The following is a 24,120-nucleotide window of genomic DNA, read 5'->3' as shown; positions in this document are numbered from 1 at the left end:
AACTTTTGACATTAATTAATCTAATTTCATTTCATTTCATCATAACCATTATCATCATTATTAAATATGCTTGAGAGTGCCAATATTTCTCTTGTTTTCTCTCTCTCTCTTTCTCTTTGAAATACATTCCAATCAATCATCATCAACATTTAAATTACAATGAAATTATAATCAATTATAAATTATAATTATAAATTATAATTAATTAATTTACAAAGAAAAAAAAATGAATATTATTATTATTAATATCAATACATTTATCAATTATTTTAAACAAATTATGTGTGTTATAATTTCTTCTTTTTTCTATTATAAAACAAAAAATATTTATTTATTTTTCATTTTTTTTGTCCAAAATAATAAACATTGTCATTTGATGTATTTTTTCTTCTTTCTTCTCGTATTCAATTTGAATAAATTTGATTTTCAAACGTTTTGATTATTGATTATTTTGAATGAAAAAAAAATCAGGAGATTTTTATCACACACACACACATATATCAGAAAAACCAATGATAATATTATCAATATTTTCTAAATGGCAATAAAATGGAATGCTATTTTGTATTTCTTGAACAAATCAAAGTTCAATCATCAGACGATTTTTGTTTCTATTTTGGATGATTTAGATCGAAATTGAAGGTTAAAAATTATTCTAATTTGTTGTTTGTTCAACGAACTAAAAAGAAAAATGTGTGAATCAATCGATAAGAATCTTACAACAATCGGTAAATATCTATTTGATAATGGTCAAATCAACGAACAATTAAGAGATGAAATTTTTCTGGTTTGTATTCAATCTTTTCCTTTGACAACAAATAATCATATAAAATATTCTATTTATAAAGATTGAAGCTAAAACTGGAAAACAATTAAAATATGGTGAACTTGAAGATAATGCACATTCATTAGCAATGGCTATGCTTACCGATTTTGAATTTAAATCCAATGATATTTGTTCAATAATGACAGAAAGTTGTTTGGAATATGCAATCATTATTAGTGCTTGTCTTTTGCTGAATGTTCCATATACATCGATAATACCTGCTTCTGGACCATTCCGGCTTGGTGAACAATTAGATCAAACTAATGCAAAATGTTTATTCATATCCAATGAAAATTATTCTAAATTAGAACAAGTATATCGACAATCGAATCGTCAACATCTTCGTAATCATGTTAAAATTGTTGTCATTGATGATGATGAATCAATTGATAATGAACACGGTTTGCAAAAGATTACATTTGATAAATTGATTTCAAAATTCAAAAATCAAAAAATATCATCAATACCATATTATGGTAATGATCAATCATCGATAGATGATTTGGTTACAATAATATTTACATCCGGATCTACTGGACAACCAAAAGGTGCTTGTCATACAAATCGATCAATGTTAACGAATGCAATTGAAATGAAATCCAATGAATCATTGATCAAATATTGTCATCAAACAATATTGCTTACATTTCCATTGGGTCATGTTAGTGGAAATTGTTTACTATTTTTAGCACTTATTTCAAAAACACCGGTCGTATTATTGAATTATAGCGATATTGAACAGATATTCAATGTGATTGAAAAATATCAATGTGTTCAGTTATTTGGTTCGGCTAATATTGTCAATATATTGGCCAAAAATGATTCGACAAATAGTTCAGATATATCATCGGTAAAAATGGTATTAACAGCTGGATGTAAATTACCAACAAGTACGGCAGAAATTTTAACAAAAAATCATGGAATTGAAATTTTAGATGGTAAGATGATGGTGATGTTTTTGAAATCAATTCTTTGATAAATTAATTGATTAATTTGATTAGCATATGGATGTACTGAATGTCTTTATGTATCGATTGGGATAAAAAGTGATAATGTAGGAAAACCGTTACCTTCTTTTGAATTGAAATTGATCGATATTGTAACGAAAAATGAATTGGCAAAAAATTCATCTGAACAAACAGGTGAAATATGTTTACGTGGTCCTTGTCGTTTTTGTGAATATTATGGTAAACCAGATGAAACAAAAATGGCAATCGATAATGATGGCTGGTTTCATACGGGCGATGTTGGTTTTATTGATAATGATGGTTGTCTTCATATTACCGATCGAATTAAAGAAATAATTAAATATAAAGGTTGGTCAGTATTTCCAGCCGAAATTGAATCATTTTTTATGAAACATAATGATATAACCGGTGTTGTTGTTGTCGGTGTTAAACACAAAGAATACAATGAAGTTTCAAGAGCATATGTTAGTGTAAAACCAGAATCATCGATTACAGTTGAACAATTACAACAATATGCTAAAGGTAAATATTCAAATTACAAAAATAAACCCAAATTATAATAATAAAAAAATATAAATTTTTTCTTACATATAACAGATAATCTTGGTTATAATAAACAATTACTTGGTGGTATTATAATTTTAGATCAATTAAATTATAATCAAATGGGTAAAATTGATCGACGTTTTTATAAAGATTTATGTTCGAATGAAATTCTTGATATTGTTGGTTGAACAAACATAAAAATCAAACGTCAAAAAATTATGGAATTCGAATTCGAATGCAACGACATCTATGATTGAAATATTCTATTCCTAAAAATATCAAGAATCCTGAACAACAGATGGTGCTGTTTATGTTTCAATTTTTTTTAAACGATTCAAATTCAAATCTTTTGATCAGAAAAATGATTTTTAAAAATGTTTTTTTTTCACAATAAAATCACATTGATAGATAGATACAATTTGCAAAACCAAAATCAAAAAACATTTTTCGCATTTGATCACAAAAACCAAACAGAAAAAGAAAAAAAAAATGATTTTCAAACCGGTGTTAATTTTTCTAATACCGTTGTTCGTAATAATTTCAACAAATGAATTTAATTATTGTCCAACATCGGATTTTGATGCATCGGTTGCAATCAATGAATGTTATGCATTATTATTTAATACAAAATATATGTGGCTATTAGATATTTGTAATTTTCATTTAACGGCTGTTTATAATTTTGAATTTGAATTAATTAAATGTCTTCATGATGGCCATATTTTTCCTGTTAATAATAGCCAACAGCAACAAAAACATTACGAATATGAACAACAACAACAACAACGGCCACAATTATTTGCATGGAATCGTTTTCGAAAAATGAAATCATTAATAATGTCATATAATAATTATCCAAATTCAAATTATATCTGCATAGAATTGGTAATATTTTTTTTTTTTTTTTTGTAATTTGTTTTTTTCCTTCTCTCTGTGTCTCGAAATTAAGCGAAAATGAAAATCTGTTTTGATTTCATTTGCCTTGTAGGATGATGTTCATATCCATATTAGATGTTCAGATACAGTGTGTGTGTGTGTGTGTTACTGTGTGTATAAATAATTGAATAATGTCTAGAACAAAAAAAAATATTTAGATAGAATTCTTCTTTGTTTGGGTTATTCAATAATAATGGAGTGTAGAGAGTAACGAAACAGAAATGTATTTCATATTTTGTTAAACAAGACAAAATTTATTCAACTTGTCAAAAAATTATTGAATCACATTTCACATTCACCCTATATTCTTTTTTTTCCATTGATGTTTTTGATATTAATTCTTTTCTCTTTTCGTTTTTTTTTGCTTTTTTGGCTGTCTCCATTGACTAAAAAAGAATAATAAAATTTGTTATTTTCCAATCATAATAACTGAACAATATCCAAATAATGATTATTTAAATACAATTGGAAATATAAATTCAATTGAAGATGAAATTTATAGAAATTCATGTCAATCAGATGTTATTGTCGATGTCGATGATGATTTTGATGGAAGCGGCCAAACACCAACAATAATAGAAATGGCACACATGTATTATCATGTTAGTTCACCAAAAGGATCAAAAATATATCGATTACATGGCAGGAATTTTTATGCTGATATTATTTGGACACCATCATCATATGATTTGAATCGTTTAATTTTTTCAATAAAATTATTTAAATTGATGACCGATCATCATGATCATCATAATCATCAATATCAACATAATAACCGTCCGGAAATGATTGTTGATGATTTGTCGATTGACAATCAACAAAAAGAACCATCAAATAATGACAGACCCGATTATGAACCAGAATATATATTATTAGAAAATGTTAGCACATTTTTAATAATGCCAACCGATATTGAAGTAATGATTTTTTTTACTACAAATGAATTTTGTATTATAAATTATTTTACTAAAAACGTAAGGCCTTTTTTAAAACAATTTTATTTTTATTACCCTATTTTTTTCGTTTTCAAATGTTCATTTTGACCTAAATAGTGTGGCCGTAGATCGACTAGAGATTTATTCGGTTGTGATGATGATGATACTGGTGATGATGCTTATACAGATAATAATATTGGCATTAAAAGCAATCGACCACATAATATAACTGTTGTCAACATTGAAACAAACGATCGATCGTTTAATGAACCGTCAAATAATACTGATAATACTAATACTGAATCTTCGAATAATATTGTCGTCGAATCGACAACTACGGCAACAACATTACCGAAAATAGAAAAAAGTATTTCAATAAAAGTAAAAAATATTTCAACTACAAAACCCATTATTATTAGTAATAATAATGATAATGGTAGCAGTAGTAAATTTATTTCAACAACAACAACAACAACAACTGTACAGCCGTCAATAATGAATGACAATTTCACAAGAATCATTGTAGAATCTCATGATAAACGAAACAAACAACAAAAAAATGAACAAATTATCAATACAACAACATTATCATTATCATCATCATTACTTTGTCACAAAAATACAACAATTGTTAATGGCGAAAATGTTAGTAAGAAAACCACCGAAAACAGCAATCGAAATAATATGGAAACTGTAACCAATAATTATGTGGATACCGCAATAACAAATTCAAATAATATTGCCAATCATACGTTTTCAAAGAAGAAAAAACCAAATGACAGTGATTATGATGAGAAAATTTTCGCCAAAGAAATAACATGCGATATTGATTGTGTTATTTTAAAACGAAATGAATTTAAAATTTATGAAAAACAAAATAAACGTGGTACATTATCCAATGATAATGATGATGATGATTATACATATCCATCATATGATTATAATTTTAAAAATATTTTGGCCATTATTTTTCGAACGAATATAATTCATGAACATTTTCTTAAAAATGGTTTATCTATTATTGGCCGTATTATTTTTAGAGGTTAGTATTATGGATATTTTTTTCGGGGTTCGGAAAATTCATTCGTTTTTTGTTTATTCCCACTTTATAAATTTTAGCCATAAAATTCTGTACAATAATATCATTGATAATCTGTTCGATAATGATATTGATTATATTCATCATACATCATTTGGGTTTGAAAAATTTTCGTGCCGATATTTTTCTTTATATAATGTTATCATTTTTTACACAAAAACTTAAACAAACATGAAGCAACAACAACATTTTATTGATGTTTTTCATTCAAAAATGCTCTTAAAATTCCGGTTACTGGTGTCGTGGATGTTTTTATTATTGTATGAATTCCATCACTATTATTATACCCGAAATAATCTTACAAGTGAATGATTCTTTTCAACAAACAACAACAGCAACCAAAGAAAATCATTACATCACTTACAACAGAAAAACAAAAAAAAAACGTCGGGTATCATCCAAAATTAAAACAACAACAACAATTCATTCATGTGTAATTTTCTTCAGCAACAAAAAAACAATTTTTGTTAATTTTTACTCGTATTTTGTTGTTGTTCTATCACACTTTTTGTTGTTAATTTTTTCTTTTTAAAATCTTTTAGAAAAATGTTTAATCACTTGGAAACAATAAATAAAACTAGAAAGTGAAAACATTGTTATAATTTGATATAATCATTATTATCATTATGCGAATGACAGGCTAATGAATTTAATTTGATTCTTTTTTTTTTTTGTTTGTTTTGGATTACAATGTTTCTCTTTGTCTTTCTCTCTGTGTGTGTGTTCAGTCAATTCATCTTAATTAAATAAAAGAATGAATGAATGTCATGTTATCATCGCTAGCCTTATTGGTCAGTTATAATTGTTGTCTGTATGTTTTATCAACAGAAATGATAACAGAAATGAAAAAATCAATGATGAATATCCGCATGATTTTATGACAAGTATATGATGACCATCTGGCTTGTGAATAATCAATTTTTTGTTTGATATACTTTTCAATTGATTGATTGATTGATTGATTTGCTGACCTTTCTATCCTTATTAGCCTTCGCATCATAAACAACAACAGTATTCGGATATCATTTAACAACATCGATTCTCAAAAGAAAGAGAGGCCATTGTTTTTTCCCTGGATCCAAAATTCCAAAATGTAACGAATTGCAAAAAACAAAACAAAACAAGTGAACATTTATTTCATAAATCAAGATGAGAAATGAAATGGAAAATGAAAAAAACAAAATAAAACAAATGTTTTCTGCAAAAAGAAATCACCAAAAACCAGAAAAAAATTGACTCTAAAATCATCAATTTTTGTTTTTGTAAATAAAGTAAACACAAAATGATCATCAACTGCTTCGAAAAATGATGATGATAATGATAATCCAGTTGTGTAAACGAAATAAGAAAATATGGTGGTCGTATTGTCTGTGTGTGTGTGTATGATGTGATATAACCAATAAAATGTATTTTAGTTGACAAACAAACAAACAAATCGAATTCTCCAAATTCTTCAATTCTCTTTTTCATTATATTTTTTTCCATTCTTTTCTTTGTTTTTGCTTTGTTTTTTGCCATTTTGGAACGAAAAAGACAAAGCCGATTCAAAATGACCCAAAATTAGACTCGAACACATACAGTACAGTGGAAACAAAAAAAAATTGAAGAAAAATCATCAAAAAACATTAATCAATCAATAATCATAACAGAGAGAGAGAGAGAGAGAGAGAGAGAGAGAGAGAGAGAGAGAGAGAGAGAGAGAGAGAGAGAGAGAGAGAGAGAGAGAGAGAGAGAGAGAGAGAGAGAGAGAGAGAGAGAGAGAGAGAGAGAGAGAGAGAGAGAGAGAGAGAGAGAGAGAGAGAGAGAGAGAGAGAGTGAAAGCAAAAGAGAATTGCAAATATGCAAGAGCCCGGAACAACTGAAAAAACAAAACAAAAAAAAAACAAAGAATGAATCCGGGAGAATAAGAAAACGACGACGATGAAAGAAAGAAAGAAAGAAAGAAAGAGAAAAAAACATTATATTCAGCCAATTTTTGCTTGATGATAATGATGATGGTGGTGGTGGTGTTTTTTTCTTGTCCATTTTGGCGTCTTAGTAACTAAGGCTTTCGTTTTGTTTTTCGCATTTTTTTGTTTTCCGCCATTCGATTTTATTGACCAAAAAAAAATTTTACTAAAAAAATAGAATCCACAATGGGCGCCACTACTACCAAAAAAACAAAAACCACTACAACAACTGAATTAGAATGATTCTGGTTCTTTTCTTTTCTTTTCTTTCTTTCTTGGTTATTATATTCATTTATACGATTCATTGAATAGCATCATCATCATCATCATTATATATGGAATATTCTGTTCGCTAACGCATCATTACCGCCACTACTACAAGTGATGCAGAATTTTTTTTCCCATCAAATAATAATCATCAGAATGAATGATGGATAAAGGGAGAGAGAGAGAGAGAAAGAAATTCACATTCTATTCTTTGCGTGTGGGGGTAGTCTTTTTCCTATTGGAATGGTTTTTTTTTTTTTGGATATCAAAATCAACACACACACACACACACAACCAAAAAACCCAAAAATATCTTTGGATATCGAATGGTATCGTTGAATAGAAATTTTCTTTATCGTTTTTTTTTTTATATCCATTCTCTCGGTTTTGGTTTTGTATGGTTTATTTTTTTTGCATCTACGTCTTTTTTTTTGGTTCAAACAAACACAAACACACGCATTCCCATTTAGTATTTCTTGATTTTTTTTTCGTTTGTTTTTTCCATCCCCTTCCTTTCAAAAAAAAAAAAAAAAACGAAAGTTATATCTTTGGACCTTGGTTCGTTGCGCACGCTTGTCATCATCATCATCATTGATGATGTGAATTCAGTGTGATAGGGTATGCGTTGAATCCAATATATATTTTCTTCCAGATCCAAATATATACCATACACACACAAAAACAACATTCAATCACAATGAAATCGAGAGAAAGAACTTTTTCTCTATGTTTTTGTGTGTGAGAGAGAGTTACAGTCTTCTTCTTCTTCTTCTTCATCTTTGTTTCAGTATAAATAGCGAATATAATATCGTTTTTTCATTCTCTCTCACACTAACCATACGAACATCAAATGAAGGTTTCTCTTTCATCTTTCTCACACTATACGAATAGTAAAGAATAGAAAAAAAAATTCTTTGGATCAATGAAAACAAAACTGGAGAAAAAAACATTGTCTGGTGTATGGAATTTATTTTGTACGCGCGCGTGTTTCTGTTTCTGTTTGTTTTTTTTCGTTTCGATTTTTCTTTCTTTTTTTTCACTGGTTTTTTTTGGTATGTCTTTGACAGTTATACTATTTTTTCCTTCCATTTGTACATTGGTTTTTTTCCATTTGTTTCTGGATAACAAACACGCCATAGTGTAAAGGAAGAAAGAATTTTCCCATTGTATCCAATGATTTAAAAAAATAAAAAAATTCATTTTAAAACATACTGAACATCGATCTACAACATCTATGATCATTGCAGCAATATATTTTTTTCCAAATTGTTTTCTTCTTCTTCTTTTGAAATTCTTGAATTCTATCTGTCTGTCTGTGTTTGTTTGTGCAATATTCTTTTTTTTGGATCGGTTTAATTTCGTTTTGTGTTAATCATATTTCGTCGATATTCTGTTATTCAGTTTTTCTCTGTTGTTTTCTCGATTCTGGTGATTTGATCAATGTTTTTTAAATATTTTAAAATGTTTTTGTTGTTGTTGTTGTTTCAAAATTTTCCGATAAAATGAAATAACAAAAACTGCTTTAGGACATTTTTTCGTTTGTTTTGTTCAAAAAGTTTTCATCTGTCGAAATTTGTTTTTTTCGCTGGAATTGACAATGGAATATTGATGAATTCGTGAAAACAAAAAAAAATTGTGTGTTTGTGGTGTGCGTGTGTTTGTTTGTTTCTGTGTGTGTGTACGTTTGGTTGATGTAATCGATATCAGAATCAGCAATAATAATAATCTTTGTGTTTTTGTCAACGAAAGACAATAACAATAACATCGTAAGATGATGTAATGAGATTAATTTTTTTTTAAGTTTCAAACAAACAAACAAAAATAGTAATTTTAACACTTACTTACTTACGCCACTCTCACACACACACAAAGTAAGTATTAATTTTCATTGATTTTCTCTCTCTCTCTTTACACATTTCTGTTTGTCGTTATCGTCGTTGTCAAATTGGTTAAGTTTCTTAAGCCGGAATTTTTTTGTTGAAATGAAAAAAAAATTTATTTAATTATGGGTTGTTTGTTTGTTTTGGTTTTGGTTTTGGTTTTCATTTCCAAAGAATATCTCAGCACAATTCACAATATGTTTAACCATAATCATCCGGTAAAAATTGGCTGGACAAATTTTATTTTTTTCTCAATCCTGTTTCATATTGACCCAAAAAATATGTTCATTCCAGATGCTAGACAAATGGGGAAAAAACAAAACAGAAAAACAGCAAAGAATATTGTTGTTGAACAAAAAAAAAACATCATCGATCATTTTCTTTATTGATTTTTAATGGTCGAACGAACGAACGAACGAAGATGAAAAAGTGAAGAGAAAAAACAATTTTGAATAAGAATTCAGAATTCTTTTCTTTCAATTCATATTGAATATTTTCGAGATTAATCGTTAATGTTTTTTTTCTCGCTTTTCTTGTTTTTCGTCTTGTTTTAATTTTCAATTCACAAAAAAAATATCTGCATGTTTGGGCTAGTTTTTGCACACCAAACACATCTGCAAATGCGATTTTTTTTTTTTTTTTTGTTTTGTCTCTTGAATTGCCAAAATGTTTTGATTGCCAAATTTGATTTTTGTTCCAATTACATTGAATGACAATAAAATTAAAAAATTGCCGGATTTCAAAGACATTATGTGCACTTTATTCAGACAAATTGATTGATTTTGTTTTGTTTTGTTTTTTCGTTTTGATTATATAAACATCATACATAATCCAACAACAAAACTGGAATAGATTGAGGTCGTCTTTGGTGTGTGTGTGTTTGCATCAAAATCATGATTGTAAATCAATTTAGATTCAAAATTTTATAAACATTGAACCCTCCCTCCTTCTTCAACAAAACAAAAAAAATTATTCATCAAACCAAAAATTGACACACAGAGAATTTTGTTTGTTTGTTTTCAAGTGTGTTTTGGGTGCATTCAGAAGAAGATTTTTATTCTTGGTTCAAAAAGGCCATGAAAATCTTTGTTATTGTTGTTTTCGGGTTAATCTAATATAACTTAATTTGACTTGTCAATCATTCTTTGGTTCTTCTTCTTCTTTATCTTGTCGATAATTTTTTTTTCCTCTACTTATAAGTTTGACAAATGACATTGACAATAAATACTAAGCAATAGTGGCTTAGTATTTATATTTTTCTTTAACTATCTATTCTATCTATTCTTTTTTTCATTTGAAAACATTAATTTCATTCATGCCATTCATGCCATTCATGTCTAAAAAATGACTAATTATTCTTCTTCTATTTTTTTCATTCTTTTTAATGTTTCGATCTAGTTCACGAATCTCATCAACTACCACTGGGTTATTTTTACCATTAAAAAAAACTGCCTAATATCTTCCATTTTTTTCTTCTTCTTTATTATTATGATTATTCAATCATCATAATAATCATAAAAAAACGATCGTTTTTCATAAAGAAAAGCATTTGAAAATTGAAAATTCATTCACCGAATAATAATAAAATATTTAAGTGCACACCCTTCATCGTTAACTGACAATCGACAAAACAAACAAGCATTGAAAACAACAAGATATAGAAGAGAAGAATATTGAATAAAAAAAAAATAAAAAACCATTATAAAACACTACAACCATTGCTGAATTAAGTAGCCGATTTTCAATCATCAGTGGCCGAAGATGGCCAGTGATGAACAAAATGGGTGGTGTACGTCGTGGTGTACGTGGATCATTCCGTGGTTCATTACGTCGTTATGGTAGTGCAGAATATTCACGCCGACCATATAGACATCATAATTGGATATTTCGTAATGGTGAATGGCGTATTGCATTTGGTAAGTTTTCTTTTTATTATTATTATAAACACTATATCTATTTTATTTTCCGACTAACCATTTGACAGTAAACATAACATATAATATCAATTCGGAAAATTCTTTCCATTTTTACATTTATCCACATACAAACAAAAAAAACAAAAACATGAAAATCATTTCCGAACAACAACAACAAGCCAATTACAAAATGTACATCTGTTTTTTCAAAATATAGATAGAATTACATAACCAATCGATTGGTACACTTTTTTTTTGCACATTCGCATATTTGTTTCTTTTCTCACACATATTTTATCAAAAAACGAATTTGAATTTATTTTATTGAAATGCACCAAACATCACTGACTGACTGACATAATATCCGTTGTAATCAATTATCATTTTGAATGAAAAAACTTCAATGTCCCTTTGCTCGATTTATGGATGGTCGTTTTTCGTGTGTGTGTGTGTGTGTGTTTCTCTATCTCTATTTTTTCACCCATTCAATCTTGATGAACCAAATTTCTCCACTTTCTCCACTTTTCTAAATGTCTATCACTATTGATTACATGTTATTAATAGATTCTTTCTCTTTCTCTATCTGCTTTTTCCTGGATATCTAGAGCAAGAGAGAGAGAGAGAGAGAGAGAATAGCAATATTTTTTTTGCTCGTTATAAAAAAAAAAAAGATAATAGGTATTCTGTATAGAAAGATAGATAGTTAGTTAAGAATTCCTAGAAAAAAACGACTTTATTATCCAAAAAGGAAAAAAAGTTTTTAAAACAAAATTAACCCATTCAAATATTCAAAAGAAATTTTTTTTTTTTACAATGAATATTGTCTATGAAAAATGAAATTTTCTTTTTTTTTTAACTGGGATTATTTCAATATGATGAGAAAAGACCTTTTCCTTTTCTCTCTCTTCAAAATCAGATTACATACCTTTTGTTATCCACATTATCATCATTATCAGTTGTCTCAGCCAAAAAAACCAAAATATTGAATTCCAATTCAAATAATGTTTCTTTTGTATACTAAAGAAAGCAAAACTATACGTTTGAATGAAAGAAAGAAACCAAAAAATCAAGAATCCGAATCAAGATAAACTACCAAATAAAAAGAAACAGAAACAGAAAAGAAAATCATTTTGAAAATTTATTTTTTTCGTTTGTTTCTACCATTCGTTTCACTATTCGTTTCACTCATTATTATCGTTATTGTTCATTGTTATTACTGTCATTTTCAACAACAACAACAACAAAAAGAAAAAAAAACATTATTACCGAGAGAAACTATCCCACACATATATCCATTATGTGTTTTCTTTCTTTTTCCCGCTTACTTCATAATGTTATTTTCATTGTAAATAACATCTATGATTTTCATTTCTTTTGTGTATTTTCGTTAGTTAGTTATCATTCTATAAGTTTTTTTTCACAATGTTTCCTGTTGTTGTTAATGTTGGCTAGGTTAGTTAGTTAGTTATATATTCGACCACCATTCATTCATTTTTTTCGATGATGATGATTCTGGGTTTTCAAATGAAACATTATTTTTCTTCATTTAAAAAATGATTTCGATCAAAAAACATGTCATCAATGAATGAATTACATGCTAGCAAAGATGGAATAGATCTTTCGTAGTCGTCTGATGACGTCTTATATCATTCGGACAAAGATGATGATAACAACATAAGTGTTTTACACCAAAAAAATGAAAAAAATGAAAAAATGAAAGTGTCAAACGTCATCAGCTGCTTGATAATGTTGACAGCTATATCCGAATTAGATTTTTTTTTCTTCTTTTCCTATTATTTTAAATTGATTATATTTTTTTTGAACATCTCCAATTCAATTCACTTTCTTCTTGTACATTCTTTTAGGCTATTTGATTCATTTAGTTTTTTTTTTTGTTTTGTTTTGTTTTGAGCCAAATTGAATGAAGAAAAAAAAATATCATTTCCCAGAATAAGATTGAAGAATAAAAAAACAGGACAAGACAAGACATGATAAGTTATAACAAAAAAATATTGTTGTTGTTGTTGCTAGTTGAACAACAACAACAACAACAACAAAAAATTGAATTTAATTAAATTTAAAATTCGATACAATTAACAAAATATTGTTGTTGTTGTTGTTGCTAGTTGTTGACAACAACAACAATCGATTCATTTGTTGTTCGCTTGTTGTTGTTATTGTTGTTGATCACATTTATTTGCATAAAAGCAAACAAACAGCAAACAAAACAGGAAAAAAAGAAAGGAAAAAATCAAGACGACTCTTATATAAGTGCGATGAATGAATGAATGAAAAAATTATCATCATCATCATTCTACTTGGCTACTTGAGGCGTTTTCAACAACTTTTTATTCCTTCTTCTTCTTCTTCTTTCCAACAATGTTTGTTTGTTTGTTAGTTGTTTGACTTTTTTTTTATTCTTATTTGGTTTGCCCAACATGATTCGAAGTGGTTTTTCTTCCTTTTTTTTAAAAAAAATTTCACCATAATAAGAATAATAATGATATATTTGTAGTGAGAGAATTGTACAAATGAAACACCATTCTGATTCTGATTTTTGGCGAACAGGAAAAAAAATCGATTCTGTGTTTTTTTCCTTGTGTGTAATTTCCTTCTCTCTCTCTCTCTCTCTCTCTCTCTCTCTCTCTCTCTCTCTCTCTCTCTCTCTCTCTCTCTCTCTCTCTCTCTCTCTCTCACTTGGTCTATGTTTATCGAACGCAATGAAAATGAGAAAAAGAAGAGAATTGAAAGACTTTTTTTTATTGATCAAAATGAAAATGAATGACAATTTTCATATTTTCTTCTTCTATTTCTTTACTGTCAAATGAAAAATTTAAAAAACACTTTCTTTGGTTGTTTCATTCTTTAAAAAACTTGAAAAAAATTCAATAACATTTGGATAAGGGAAAAGAAGAAAGCTGAAATGATTTTTTCCCCTTTTCCTTTTGTGTTTGAAAATGGCAAATGAAATATATTCGCTTTTCCAAAGAAAAAAAATAAATAAATGATAATCAACAACAGCGGGCGATCAAGATTTAAAATGAAATCAAAGGAAAAAAATCCCCAAAAAACGCTAAATTTTTTATTTCGGTTAAATAAAAAATAAACCCTTTAACCGCTCCAATATTGTTGAATTTGGTTTCACTTTATCATCATCATCATCATCATAATCATAAAAGAATCAAATTCCAATTCTCTTATTCTCTATCCGAAAATTCTTTTTCCATTTACTGTGTGTGTGTTTGCTGGATGCTTTTTTTGTTCGGCAGCATATATGGGCGCCAAATTATAGTCATTCAATTCATCACTCGCACACACGACACACACATACATTAAAAAGACCACAAAAAGCAGCAATAATAATAATCTACGGGTATTGAAATTCCATCATCATCATCATCATCATCATCATTATCCGACCATCCATCCATCCATCCATCCATCTATCGACATCATTTTCTTCACAATATTTAGTTGGGTATTTTTCCAGTTTGAAACCAAATTTCTTTCTCGGGTATTGTCTTTCATTAGCATAAATGCTCAATTAATTTTTTTGGTTTGAAGAAAACAAAAAAAAAATAATACAATTATTTTCACGCACATTTCACACACACACACACACACGCATATTCAGAGTTTTTTTGAATCAAGTTTTTTTTGTTTGATAAAGCAATGATAATAACGGAAACGATACAAAACAAACGGAATTTGTTCAAATGGAATTTACATAAAAAATATTTATTTTTTTTGCATATTTTCAAAATAATAGATTTTCAATAGGTTTTTTTTTGTGGTTTGTTTCCAGCTGAATAGATGTGCACATTATGGAGATGATGGGGTTATTTTGTTTAGGTTCTATTTTTTTCTCAATGAATTTGATTTTAAAAAGTCAATTCGGTTGGATAATAGTATTTACAAATTGACTTGTAAAGCAAAAAAGTTGTATCATTTTGCCATTAACCTAATGACAAATAACTAAACAAAACTAATGATAAGCCAAACGAATGAAAAACCAAGCTAAACATTCATCAATAACATATATGCTATTTTGGTGTTTGTTTGAAAATGGTATTTTTTGGTTTTCGTCAATATTCTATTTTGATATAAACAAATGATCAATCATAATATTCATTTGTTGTTGTTGTTGTGTATGTCTTTCCTGTATATCAAAACCTACATACCATGGATATAATGATGATTTATTTCTTGGTTTGTTTTGTTTTGTTTTGTTTTTTTCTGTGGAAAACATTTAAGTTGAACGAGAAAACAAGAAAAGAAGAAAATGAATGAAATGATAAATTGACTGATTTGTAGTCTTTATTAAAATTTTCGGTTTTCGGTTTTTGTTTTTCGGTTTGTTTTTTCACTTGAAATGAAAATGAAAATAAACAAACCAAACCGAAAAATCAAACAAATCAAATGGAAAGTTTTTTTCAAAAAAAAAAATCAAATTCAAAAGTAAAAGTTTTTTTCTCACACTTCTTACTCACTTACTTTGGTTATATTTACAATTCTTGTGTGAAAAGTATTTGGGATTTTTTTTTCTCTTGCTAAGCATCCGACCAAACACTTTCAACACTTTTTTTCTCTCTCTACATTCCATATTTAAGAATTTCTGGTTTTTCCCCTTGCCCCCCTTTATGAATATTATCATCATCATTTTGACTGTCAGTCCATTTTATGAATGAAAAAAAAACTATAGGAAAACTTTCAAACCAAACCAACCCACACACGCACACAAACAAACATAATCGACAGTCATGAATCATATTTGAATATATAAAAGAAGAAAAACGAAGAAAGTTTTATATTTGTTTTAACTTTATTTTTACATGTTTGAATCGCTTATTTGGTCGGTCGTTCGGTTGGTTTTTTGAATTTTTCTTGGCACATTTTACTTAGAGGCCGGAGATGAAATTTTCTTTTTTTTGGACTTTTTTTCTCTCTCTCTCTCTCTCTCTCTCTCTCTCTCTCTCTCTCTCTCTCTCTCTCTCTCTCTCTCTCTCTCTCTCTCTCTCTCTCTCTCTCTCTCTCTTTGAGTTGTTTCTTTCAACTGGATTCTTGTTGTTGTTGTTAAGGTTTGAATTTTCATCATCATGTTTTTTATTCATCATGTATGTCTCATCCAATACATGAGTTTTCGGATTGAAAAAAGATTGCTGACTTTCTTCATTCTTATTACATAAAAATATTATAACTTGATTAGAGAATATTGAAAAAGCAGAACTAAGGGAATTTCATTTCATTTCTTAAATGCTGTTTACAGCCAGTCAAGATGATGATGATGATGATGATGAAAAAAACCAGTCAAGAATATTGGGTTAAGAAACAAGAACAGAACCAAAAAAATTATAAGTTTCTCATATGCTATATTCTCTCTATAGAATGTCTTTTTTTGTATGATTCTTTTCCCAAACGATTAGAAACTTGAAATGAAACTTCAAAAAAAAAACCAAGAAAAAACAAAGACAAAAAACAAAAATTTCATGGAACCCCAACACACATTTACCAGAAAACATTTCAATTTCAATTTTTTTCCAGTTGTTTTTATTGCATTATCAAGAGAGAGAGAGAGAACGAAGAAATCTCTGCAGATAAAAATGGTATGATGGGAGCATCAATAATCGAATTTCAAAAAGATAAGAAAAATAAAAGAATCTTTGCGGCTTCTTCCCTTTTTTTTCTTTCAAATCTCTTGTCTCTCGTTGATCATCATCATCATATCAAATATTACAATGAAAATGTGTTTAAAGTTTTTTCAAAAAAAAAAAAGAAAAATCAAGTTTGATGTCATTGTTGTTGTTGTTGTTGTTGTTATTAGCTTATCAAATTCAACAACAATCAAATTGCATATATGCTAAAACGAAAAATTTGTTATATGAATGAGATTCTTATATGAGATTTCCTTCCCCTCCTCCAAAAAAAAAGATTATATCAAAAAAATCTCGATTCTTGATTCTTGATTCTGGATATCATCAATCATTTGTTTTTTTTTTCTTTTGATTCTTTGATCTATATATATTTACCCTATGTATGTATGTGTTGGTTGGTTGGATATAATTTCATTGACGCCGTTGGTTGAAGATTCTTCATTCATGGATCATTTTTTTTTCTTTTGGCTTGCTATTTTGTTTAGAGCATTTTGGGTTGGCGTCATAGTTATCACCATTGTCATTGAGTTGAAAATCGTGATGATCCTTTCGTTTTTTTTCCACCCAATGTTATGTCACTATGCTTTTCTTCTATAATTTGTTGGGAGCCAAACAAAAATAAAAATCATTTTGGCCTTTTTTTTCTGTTTTTTCTGTCGCCATTTTGTTGTCATCATCATTGTAATTGTCCATCAAATAAGATTGTCAACCAGAAAAGCAAAAAAAAATGAAACGAAATGAAAATGAAAACAAAACTGATGTGCTTCGGCTATAATTCAATTTTCTAGCTTTATTTTTTTTCGGAATATGATTATACTGTATATGCGATGGGATGGTAATCTGAATTTTGTTTTTCATTTTCGGTTGTTTTGGTTTGGTTTTCTAATTTCATATGGCCTTATACATAGAAAAAAAGAAATGAAAAGATTTTGGTTATTTTGATAATCTCAGAATATCCGAATAATGATAGAACCTCGTGAATAGAAACAAAAACCGCCAGCAAAAAACAATCAAAATGTGTTTGAATGTGTATATGTGATTCAATGATTTTTGGTTATTATTCCGGTTATAAATACATTGTGCAAATACCCGGTAATAACCGAATTGATTTCCGCATTGATTCTAATGATGATTATTGTGAAAAAAAAGGAAATTTTCTTTTTCTTTTTCATTTTCATTTTTTTCGATTCTTTAATTCTTTGCATCAAGTGCAATCCTTGTACAAGTCCTTGGCTATTCAGTTCTAAGAATCAATCAAAAAAAAATCTGATAGCAGCAATCATTGATTTTGTATTGGCGTTTGCGTTTGTGTATAGAAAATATATGATGTGTGTTGTGAATGTGTTTTGAGAGATTACATTTTTGTTAACCCCGTGTTGTCTTGTATGGTGTTTGTTTGTTTGTTTGTTTTCTTATTTATTTCTTTTTTTCATATCAATGAAATAACGGAAATCACATTCCATATCTGATATTAATCGGTTTGCGAAACACACATAAAGCGAACGACGACGATGATGATGATCTTATTTGATCCGATTGTAATGATTTTTTTTCTTATTAATTTTCTCAAATATCTGATGAAAGTGAATGTTTGAGTAGAAAAAAAATTATCAGAGGTCAATCAGGGGTCAATAGAGAATTTATTTTTCCTTCTTCTTTGGCTATATAGAAAAAACATTGAGAGTTTTTTTGAAATATCCGAGAAAAAAATCGATCAAATTATCACCAGGAAAATAAAAAAGTGTGTGTGACGTTTAGAAAATGATAAGCGCGAACATATCTGTTTTTTGTTGGTCTTTTTTTTGAATGAATACGAAAAAAATGATTGAAATTCTTTGAATATCCGTTTTTCTTTTCTTTTTTTTTCTGTCAGCCATATATTTTTATCGATAATGATTTCATATGAATTTAGATGTGTGTGAGAAAAAAAATACTTTTTTTCTCTGTTTTTGAAATTTTTCATTTTCAGAATTGAGCGATTGAATTGACATTATTTCAAATGAAGGCAATTTTCATTGAATTGAATCAGAAGAAGAAGAAAGAAAAAAAAATCGAAAAAACTGTGAAAAGTGAAAATTTCTGAGTGAATGTGTATCTTAATGTAGTTTTAAAATGTAATAAATCGTTGGTCATTTATTCTTGATGATGATGATGATGATGATGATGATGATGATAATGAACATAAATTTGATTTTTAGTAAAACTTTTCACGTATAATATTAATATATTGATGATTTGCATATAAATAATGTAAAATATGTAGTGAAGAGAGAACAGAATGATTCAATTACCTTGTTTATTTTCTGTTTTGTGTTTTGTTTTTGAAAAAAAACAAAATGAATGTTTTAGCAACATTATTTATTTGATGTTTGAAAATTGTTCTGTTCGTTGTTCTGTATTCTGTATTCTGCATTCTGTATTCTGCATTCTGCAATTCATTCCAATTTTTTTTCTGTACTGGTTTGGTTGATTGGTTGACAGGGCCATTTATCCAAATAACATTAACATTTTTTTTCATTTTTTTCCGTTGCTAAATACATCAATCCAAAGCAACAGAAAGCAAAGGAATATTCAGATGTGTGGAGGTCATTTATTTGTGGCCAGAAAAAATAGCAACCAGAATTTAATTGTATCAAACATTGTGCAAGTGACACACACAAAAGTAAAATGTTTTTAAAATAATAAAATTCCATTTGTAATTTACTGTTGTTTGGAGATTGTTATGCTCAAATCAGTTTATTCTGGAAAAAAATTAATTTTTCTGGAATTTTGAAAAAATTTTCTTCAAAAAAAAAAAAAAAAAAAATTCAAACAAAAATTTCCCGCAACGATTTGAACGCCATCTTTTACCCATAATCGACGATGATTTTAAAATTTTTTTTCGTCTTCGTTTTCCCATAAAGGCCAATGAAAATTTTTTTTTTTTTGATTGTTTTTTTCCAACAAAAAAAACATCATTTTGTCCAGAATTATGTCAAACATATCAAACGACGATGATGAAATTATAAATTCACGAAAAAACAAACAAACCCAAAACAAAACAAACCCGAAACAAGAATGACATTTTATTTCAAATGAAAATTGTCATTTTTTTTTCTTTGAAAATCAAATTTCCATTTTCATCCAAAAAAAAAACATTATCATTTTTTTTTGTCTTTTCATTTTATTCAATTTTTGCTTTTTTTTTCTTTGTCTTTCCCAAAATTCCCTTTCCTTTTAGATGATGGTGATGAAGTTACGTTAATGTATGCCAAGCTTGAGGTATGTAACAATGATGAAAATGATATTTTCCTTGTTTCCTTGTGAAGAAACCTTCCTCGAAGAAACAAAAACCGAAATATCCTCAATCCACAATTCTCATGATTTATTTATAATATTAAAAAAAACCAACAAGAATCACTGAAAATGACTGCATTGTCTGATGATTATTTGTGACATATCATTATCAAATAAATAAAAAAAATTCTCATTGAATTCACAATATATAGATCGATGGATAGATAGACATTCAATGTCTAATAATTGTCTATTGATCCATGATCATTTTCCATCTTTTTTTCGTTTCGTTTCACTTTTCTTTTTGTATTACGATGTGATTGAGCAAAATGAAACAAAACAACAAAACAAAAAACAACAAAAGATTCAATCTATTTTTACTCATTAGAGATTCGTTTATATGAAAAGAATCTTTTCCATTTGAAAAACAATTGAGAAACACAACAGAAGAAAGCAAGCAAGCAAGAAAAGAAAAAGAAAAAATGACGTATCGAAAATGAAATGAAACTTATTTCTATCATCATCATCATCATCAAGATTTTATCAAAATAAGATCAAGTATATCATCATAAAACTAGCCAAGAGAAAGAAGAAAAGAAAACATTCAACAATTCAGCATCTAGAAATTATCATTATCATCATCATCATCAAAGGAAAAACTCCGACAAAAAAAATGTCGAAAACAAAAAAAAAAATCTTTTTCATTAACCGAAGAATAAATCATAGTGTTATTAATGGTATTATATAAAAAAAACATCAACAAACAAACAATGACAATAACGTAATGATAATGTTAATTACGTTTTTGTTCGTTTGTTTGTTCGTTCGTCGTCGACGACAAGTGCCTGACATCATTTTAATTAGATGCTTTTCGTTTTTGTTTTTGTTTATCTAATATTGTTGAATCAAAAATACCGAAATATCCCAAAAGTGATTCAAAAAAAATGTCAAAACTGCCAAAATTTGATCCAAGATGGCGATATTGAAGTGTGTGTGTGTGTGTTTAGAGATTTTTGTTTTGTTTTTTTTAACCCTCCACTTGTTTAATTCATTTTTTTTTTGAACATGAAAATTGTAACAAACTTTTGACACACGTCAATGAATAAAGAATTTTCTTTTAGTGTTGGTTGTCGTTTTTAAGAAATGTTTGAACCAAAAAAAAAAAAAAAACAACAATGATAGAAACAACTAACGAACAAACTAAAAAAAAAGAATTTTGGAAAAGAAAAACTTTTCTCATATTGAATTCAATACAAAAAAATTCTATATATAAAGGAATGTTGCTGCTGAAGAATTTCCGGTAGAATCTACATTTTTTTTTTATATCGATCAATAAAAGAAAACGGGCACGAAAGCAAAGCACAGAAAACATAACAGTTCACTGATGATTGATTCAAACAAATTTTGTTGTTTTTTTTTTTTGCTTTGCTTTCCCGTTCCATTCTGAACAACATTCGGGTTGAGCATGAAAACCAATGGGAAAAAACAACAGGGCAGAAGACAAAACAGCAGAAAAAAAAATTTAAAATTCAAAATAAAAAATTTCATTTGAAAAATCAAAAATCAAAACATATGAATGAATGACTGTCATTCGTTTGTTCGTGTGTGTGTGTTTTTGATACAATAATCCATAAATAATATTTATTTCGGCAACCGAGAAAACCAGAGAAAAAAACAAAGCAATTTTTATGACATTTTTTTGTTTTTTCATCACCATCATTATCTTGATAGTGATGAATTTCAACTAGAAAAACGGCGAAAAACGACGAAAAACGACAAAAAAATTTTCTAATTACATTCGACTTCTGATTGCTTATGAATAAACATTTTTTGTTTGATGGTGGAATCATCAAACAAATACGAAAACATCAATGATGATGATCATTGTTGACATTTATTCATTTATTATTAGGTGTTTTCGCCATTGATGCGTGTGTGAATAAAAAAAAATGTTAAAAGTCAATGTTTTTTTTTTATATTCCATAATAATAATGATCCAAATAAGCGACAATAAAAATGTTTTGTTGTTGAAATGATGAAAATAAAGAATGTCAAAAAAAAAACGTTAAAATAAGCAAAAGTATCATCAATTTGATATTAGTAACAATCACAATAGTAACAAACAACAACAACATCAAAAAGTTGAATGTTGAAACAACCAACAAAAGAAATTGATGAATGAATTTGAAATGTGTATGTGTGTGTAATGAATGGAAATTGAATTCAAAATGAATATAGGAAAAAGTGAAAAGAATCGAATGCAATTGCTACAGAATTCTTGCAATTGCTTGCAATTTTTTTTCTCCTTTTCAATTTCTCAATATACCTCTTTTTTTCTGATGACTAACTTTTCTCTCTCTCTCTCTCTCTCTCTCTCTCTCTCTCTCTCTCTCTCTTGCAAGCAACTTTTTTTTATTTATTTCCTTTCCTTTTCTTTTGGGTAAGGATGTTTCCGATGTGAGAAATGAAAAACAAAGAAGCAATGGTAGCAACAAAAAAGCACTGGAAGAATAATTTGAAAAAGGAAAACAAAACAAACAGAATCCACAGAATCATCATCAATGATGATGACAAAAACATTTATCTTAATATATATATTGAATCGATTTTAAATAATACAATAGATTTGTTTTCATTTGCCCTGTTGCCTTGTTGTTGTTGTGATTCATAAATACAATGTTAAATAACTTAATTCATTGATAATAATATTGAACAACAATCATATCCACCAGAGAATAACTATAATAATCTAGATAAATTAGATGAGAGAATGACCTCGATCATTGATCGATTGATCGATTGAATGGGTTGGCTGTTATTGTTGTTATTGTTATTGTTGTTGTCTTTTTGATATTTGCATCATTCATTTCATTTCATTCATTTCATTTTTTCCCCCTCGTTTCGTATTGTTCTTATAAGAAAAGTTTCACTATATTAATGATATATTCTCTTGATATGTGTTCTTGATATTCTTTTTTATTATTATGATAAACATGTGTGTGTGTGTGTGTGGTGGATAAACTTTAACATTATATATAAGATTTCTCTCTCTCTTTGTTTGTTTGTTTGTGTATCAAATATTCTTTCTCATTTCATTAGTTTTTTCTTTTGGTCGGGGTAAAAAGAGATTGATGTTATTGAATATGAAACTTTCACTATAGATTCACCATTCACACACACATATATAATGTTGGAATATTTTTTTTGTTTTCGATGTCAATGTTTTTATTGTTGTTGTTGTTGTCAATGAATCCAATGGGAACAAAAAAAAAAGTTTTTATTGTTTTTTCATCATCATCATTGATTTGTGCCGGTAAAATAAAAACATATGTATTGGATGGATAGATAAACAAACGAAAAACGAAAAAGCCAAAAATCCTTGCTCATCAATGGATTAACATATCTAAATAACTTTTTTTTTACTGACTATATATTATCAATATTAACAAACCATAATGACTACACTATTGTAATGTTTTGATGACATCCAAACCAACCAAACAAAACAACAAAAAAAGCTTATTGAAATAAACAAATTACTATTGGATCAATGAACAAAACTACTACTACTATTTTACTATTACTGATTGGAATCATGAACTGATTCATAAAATGAAATGAAATGAAATGAAATGAAATGAAATGGATGAATGAAACAAAACAAAAAACAAAGAAGAAAAAAAAAAAGATTATGGAAATAACAGAAGAAAATATATAATGTCAATAGGCCAACATCATCAAGAATACCCAAACACAGAGAATCAACTTATTATTATTTTTTTTGAGACCATTATCTTACCCAGTTTGCTTGCTTCGTTTTTTTTCTTTTTCTCTCGATAAATAAATGAATGAATGGAAAAGACCCAAAAGA

The 24,120-nt window shown here is 27.9% G+C and overlaps 3 protein-coding genes across 3 annotated transcripts in view; all 3 read left to right on the top strand.

Moving 5' to 3' along the window:
• The first annotated feature begins 650 nt into the window (after positions 1-650).
• On the top strand, positions 651-2,751 carry LOC113790268 (uncharacterized). The gene is made up of 4 exons (XM_027339909.2): positions 651-787; positions 849-1,764; positions 1,828-2,316; positions 2,392-2,751. Exons 1-4 carry the CDS (start codon positions 692-694, stop codon positions 2,526-2,528), a joined length of 1,638 nt encoding a protein of 545 aa, XP_027195710.2. The 5' UTR covers positions 651-691; the 3' UTR covers positions 2,529-2,751.
• Positions 2,752-2,823: 72 nt separating this feature from the next.
• Positions 2,824-5,524, top strand: LOC113790267 (uncharacterized). Its single transcript, XM_075821920.1, has 4 exons — positions 2,824-3,225; positions 3,672-4,250; positions 4,329-5,253; positions 5,331-5,524. Exons 1-4 carry the CDS (start codon positions 2,830-2,832, stop codon positions 5,483-5,485), a joined length of 2,055 nt encoding a protein of 684 aa, XP_075678035.1. The 5' UTR covers positions 2,824-2,829; the 3' UTR covers positions 5,486-5,524.
• A 3,526-nt stretch (positions 5,525-9,050) lies between these two features.
• The window catches only part of LOC113788537 (solute carrier family 4 member 11-like), a 32,015-nt gene continuing 16,945 nt past the window's right edge, over positions 9,051-24,120 (top strand). The window contains exons 1-3 of the mRNA XM_075821926.1: positions 9,051-9,397; positions 10,805-11,322; positions 20,194-20,234. Coding sequence (XP_075678041.1) covers positions 11,178-11,322; positions 20,194-20,234 — 186 coding nt within the window. The 5' untranslated portion in view covers positions 9,051-9,397; positions 10,805-11,177. The remainder of the gene's footprint in view (positions 9,398-10,804; positions 11,323-20,193; positions 20,235-24,120) is intronic.

Source organism: Dermatophagoides pteronyssinus, unplaced genomic scaffold (genome assembly GCF_027571235.1).
Source record: "Dermatophagoides pteronyssinus isolate colony J.1.1.1.1 unplaced genomic scaffold, Derpt_VIB-CSIC_2022.12 sq0014, whole genome shotgun sequence".
NCBI lineage: Eukaryota > Metazoa > Arthropoda > Arachnida > Sarcoptiformes > Pyroglyphidae > Dermatophagoides > Dermatophagoides pteronyssinus.
The sequence above is the reverse complement of the archived record's forward strand: the minus strand, read 5'-3'. Positions and strand labels throughout refer to the sequence as shown.